The sequence below is a fragment of the Alnus glutinosa genome, chromosome 8, assembly GCF_958979055.1.
Source record: "Alnus glutinosa chromosome 8, dhAlnGlut1.1, whole genome shotgun sequence".
Taxonomy (NCBI): domain Eukaryota; kingdom Viridiplantae; phylum Streptophyta; class Magnoliopsida; order Fagales; family Betulaceae; genus Alnus; species Alnus glutinosa.
This window is the reverse complement of record NC_084893.1, coordinates 28,596,061-28,598,144: the sequence shown is the minus strand read 5'-3', so window position 1 is coordinate 28,598,144 and position 2,084 is coordinate 28,596,061. Positions and strand designations below refer to the sequence as shown.

General features: G+C 34.6%; 1 protein-coding gene across 1 annotated transcript; it reads right to left on the bottom strand.

Moving 5' to 3' along the window:
* Nucleotides 1–513: 513 nt before the first annotated feature.
* Nucleotides 514–1,643, bottom strand: LOC133875886 (heavy metal-associated isoprenylated plant protein 47-like). The gene is made up of 3 exons (XM_062314149.1): nt 1,597–1,643; nt 971–1,049; nt 514–877 (listed from the first exon to the last, which is right to left on the bottom strand). The coding sequence occupies exons 1-3, from the start codon at nt 1,600–1,602 to the stop codon at nt 588–590; spliced, it is 375 nt and encodes a 124-aa protein (XP_062170133.1). The 5' UTR covers nt 1,603–1,643; the 3' UTR covers nt 514–587.
* Nucleotides 1,644–2,084: the final 441 nt, after the last annotated feature.

Genomic DNA, 2,084 nt, shown 5'->3' with positions numbered 1-2,084 from the left:
TTCATCCCCAGTATTTTAACTTGTTGGTTAGGTATATACCTTATATACCTAACCAACACCTATAACATCATAAATCAAGAGAAATTTTTTGAATCAAATACTAATTCAACATCAAATTTTCAAATTGGGCTCTTAAAGAGTGAAAAAAAAAAAAAAAAAAAAAAAAAAAAAAATTCTTTTAATGCTCCCTACGTCCTAAATTTTTTTATGACATTTTCCTTGGTCCGATTGATTACAAGAGATGTGTAATTGGTGGCGGTGTATTTTACAAGAGATGTGTAAATCTTTTAATGCAGATGCAAGTTCAACAAATAAGTGACAGACCAAAAAGTATATCTAGAGCATTAATTCTGAGATGTATATCTTTAAACATGTTGCGTGTGATATATAGTTTATGTTACCTAGCTTGCTAGTAATTGAATTTGCGGATTTCAGAATTCATTTTCTTGTATGATACTAAACAAATAAGTGACAGATCAAAAAAATATATCTAGCAGACAATGCTACAGGGAATTATGCCACATCGGCTTTGTGGTGATACAGTCCGAGATGATGTATAGATCGATTTACTCGTATCCGGCCAGCCGTCACATGATGGTGCAAGTCGGCTGGCAAGGTTCATGATCATAATACACTAGCTGAGGTTGGTAACATGGCGGCGGACATGCACATAAAGATGTTGGACATGAACATTTGATTTCAGGTCCACCTTTCTTATCATCAGGTTTGGGTTTGGGCTTGTCTTCCTCCACGCTTACAATGGTTGCATGGCCGACCTTCTTCCTAAGAGAACGGGTCAAGCAAGATACATCAACTTCATTTCCAATCACCACCACTTGATCTCTGTCTTTCCCTTCTATTGCCACTGATGCAACCCCTATAACATATGTACATACATATTATAAAATGAATTAAAATATAGTAAGCAATTTGGGAGATAATATTTGAAATCTTGAACATTTTTAATTACCATTTGCTGCAGCAGCTATCTTCAAGGCTTTGGTCCGGCATTTGTCAAAGACCACTTGCACCTTAATGACTATCTTTTGCTGCAATTAATACAACGTTAATTAATCATATAACATGCCATATATAGTCATCTAATTGGCTTAGAGATAGTGTGTGCATGCATATATATATATATATATATATATCTTACTGTTTCTTTTTCCTCCAAGTAAGAATTTAACACAAACAATCTTTCTTAAGTTAAAAGAAGCTAGCTAATTAATTGAAGGGTTTTTACAAGTTCTTTCTGTTGGGTGAATGAAGAGGGTTGTGTGTTAGCTAGCTTTTTTTAAGCTACAAGAAACATTAATATATGCATCGCAATAAATGTAGCCATAAATTAAACCAGTCAATGTACGAATTGAATTAAAATTTCTCGTTAGGAGGCTAAAGTATGAATGAGGGACGGAACTAAGATTTTTCATGGGGGAAAAGCATGAATGAAGGGCAGCCGGCCATAACCCCCACGTACTCCCCGACAAAAAAAAAAAAAAAAAAACCTTTTTTCTCTTTTTCTTTTTGGAAAAGAGAACCTTTTAGGAACTCATATCTAATGCAACAAAATTTTGTTTGGATTAGATGGCTTACCTTCATATTTTGGAAAGGCTTGACAGAAGCTGGGATTTTCAAGAAGGTGCAAATGTTATTTATAGACTCTGAGCAAACTCTAACCTGCCTAATGTTTCTGAAACTAGGTTTTGATTATGGGGTTTCAGGACTAATTAATTAGGAAAATGATAGATTTACAACATCATCATAACAACTGCACAACACTCCCTCACATGGGGTGAGGTCCAGTGTGTGGGGGCCCACTCCCATGTAAGGGAGTGTTATGCAGTTGTGGTGGTGTTGTGTAGGAATCAAATCTCAATTAATTAAGCTGGCAATCCACTTTTTACGGATTCAACGCGTATTGTGCCCAATAACACATAGCCACGAGTGTTTTTATGCTTATTATTTTATCCTAATTAGTATTATTTTTTATTTGACTTGAAGTCAATTATATATTAAATTAATAGGTCAACTATTACTAACATTTTATAGTCCATTGGAAAATGTTTACAAACTCCATACCA

Bases quoted from the DNA above. Each gene is read 5' to 3' on its own strand.
- LOC133875886 (XM_062314149.1), bottom strand. The intron at 878-970 runs GTAATTAAAAAT...CATATGTTATAG, and splicing joins GATAGCTGCTGCAGCAAATG to GGGTTGCATCAGTGGCAATA.